Raw genomic sequence first — 2,029 nt, 5'->3', positions numbered from 1 at the left:
ACAGAATGATTCCACGTGTTGCTTTAGAATATGAAATTGCATTATCTCTTCCTTGCTAATGTCCAGTGTTAACGAATTGATTTAGAGTTCCACCCACTCTTGTATGGCTTGCATGCAAATATTTCCTCATGTCTTCCATCTGATGTGCAAAGTTGATGATTTAAGAAAGTGCAAGTACAGTGAAGTACAGCTGTGAAAACCGATTTGCCCTGTGCAATAATAAGAAAAGATAGTTTCATCATATCAGGAACACAATGTCAAAATAACATTTAAATCCAGTCAATAAAGGTTATTTCACAAACTATAAATGGCAGTGCTATGTATGTAAAAGGTTACATGACTGGTAGTGCTTTCTTTGCATGTTCATATTTAGATGTGACCGTTTGATACAGTCTTTGTATCGTACTTTATTTTGTAGTAATGAATGTTGTAGGTCAGGTTTTTATGGGCTTCCTGCTCCTCCTCCCCCCCCAAAAAAGCTTTAAAAGCCACAACTTCTGGTGACTCTCTTGTTCTTGTTTACACCTTTCTCCTCTCTAAATTGCAGCTGAGAACAGTTTGAGCGATGTATCCTCAAGGTTACCCAACTGAAGCCGTTCCATTGCAGGCTGTGAGTTATGGCGGACACCCTGGAGTGGTCCAGCACACTGCTGTGAACATCACCGCAGGGCAACAAGTCATCACTGAGCCCCCCAAAGACCATATCATCTGGTCGCTTTTTTCCCTTGTCTACGCAAATCCTTTCTGCTTTGGACTTGCAGCTGTCATTTATTCCATCAAGGTGAGTTTACTGTGACACATCTTACTTTGTTAGAAATCACATCTTTTATGTGCTTGCTCTATGTGATAAAAGAAGATAAAGTTATCCAAAATTTGGGGAAATTGATGTGTTACAGAAGCCAGAACCTTAAAGACGACGTGGAATAAAAAAAGTATATAAAGAAAAACAAATATATATGTTTTCAATAAATTAACATGCAATATGGTAAAAGGTTAAAATTACACAAAAGAAAGGAGTTCAGTTAAATGAAATAAGAGTATAAAAAATATGCATACAAAGTACAAAAAAAATCAAAATAAAATTTAATAGACCATTACATGAAAAAAAAAGAATATGGTACCGGAAAGAGTTCAGCATGATAAAGTCTTAAAATAAAGTGGAAAAACAAAAAATATTCAATAAAAAACAACAAAAGGAAATCAATATTCTGTCTTCATGAAATTAACCACCTGAATTTATTTAAGCAATAAATCAAACAATCGTCTTACCAAAAGTAGTAAAAGCAACACGGAAGATATCAGATGACATTAAAATGTCTGAGTGTAAGAGAGTGTAGTGGACAGTGCAATGAAGTGGCTTTGCTGAGACAGTACAGGACAAAATAAACTATAAACACAGAACAGCTGATTCACTGTAACTGTAAAACTATATAAGCTACCGTCTTTTGCATTTTGCATGTTTAAAAAAATCTGTGCTTGCAAACAAGAATCTTAATATTTTCTGGGACTATGAAAGGATTATGTTTAACATCTGATGTTCTGAGTCTCTCATTGAACATGTGTTGGACTCCAGTTTTTAAAGTGTATAAAATACTTTCATCCTTCCAGGCCAGAGACAGGAAGATGGTTGGAGATATGGATGGTGCACGACATTATGGCTCCACTGCTCGCAATCTCAACATTGTTGCCACAATCATAGTTACCACTGTAATCCTGATTACCATTATTACGTTCAGTGTTATTACAGCTCAAGCAGCTTCCTATTACAGTTACAGTAACAGTTACAGATACAACTATCATTATTAATTACTTTATAATCATTTTATAGATTATACAGTTTCCTCCTGCTGTGATGAGGTCACATTTGTGTTTTCCTGCTTAGAATAAATTTTACAACCTTCTAGAACCTTTTAATCACATCATCTGGAAAAGAAGACATTTGACAGAAATCTTAAATGGAAGTCTTCTCTATTTCTTTACTGATAAGTTTTATTTTCATACTTTGTTACTTGATAACAATATCCTGTCA

The 2,029-nt window shown here is 34.8% G+C and overlaps 1 protein-coding gene across 1 annotated transcript; it reads left to right on the top strand.

Moving 5' to 3' along the window:
• The first annotated feature begins 531 nt into the window (after window positions 1-531).
• LOC102213749 (dispanin subfamily A member 2b-like) lies at window positions 532-1,979 on the top strand. The gene is made up of 2 exons (XM_005731400.1): window positions 532-781; window positions 1,609-1,979. Exons 1-2 carry the CDS (start codon window positions 566-568, stop codon window positions 1,804-1,806), a joined length of 414 nt encoding a protein of 137 aa, XP_005731457.1. The 5' UTR covers window positions 532-565; the 3' UTR covers window positions 1,807-1,979.
• The last annotated feature ends 50 nt before the right edge of the window (window positions 1,980-2,029 follow it).

This window comes from Pundamilia nyererei, unplaced genomic scaffold, assembly GCF_000239375.1.
Source record: "Pundamilia nyererei isolate P.nyererei 1_Seehausen unplaced genomic scaffold, PunNye1.0 scaffold00043, whole genome shotgun sequence".
NCBI lineage: Eukaryota > Metazoa > Chordata > Actinopteri > Cichliformes > Cichlidae > Pundamilia > Pundamilia nyererei.
Note: the sequence above shows the minus strand (reverse complement) of the source record. Positions and strands in the feature narration are given on the sequence as shown.

Coding starts and splice junctions, on each gene's coding strand:
- LOC102213749 (XM_005731400.1), top strand. CDS start 566: ATGTATCCTCAAGGTTACCCAACTGAAGCCGTTCCATTGCAGGCTGTG. Junction 782..1,608: donor CTGTCATTTATTCCATCAAG/GTGAGTTTACTG, acceptor TCATCCTTCCAG/GCCAGAGACAGGAAGATGGT.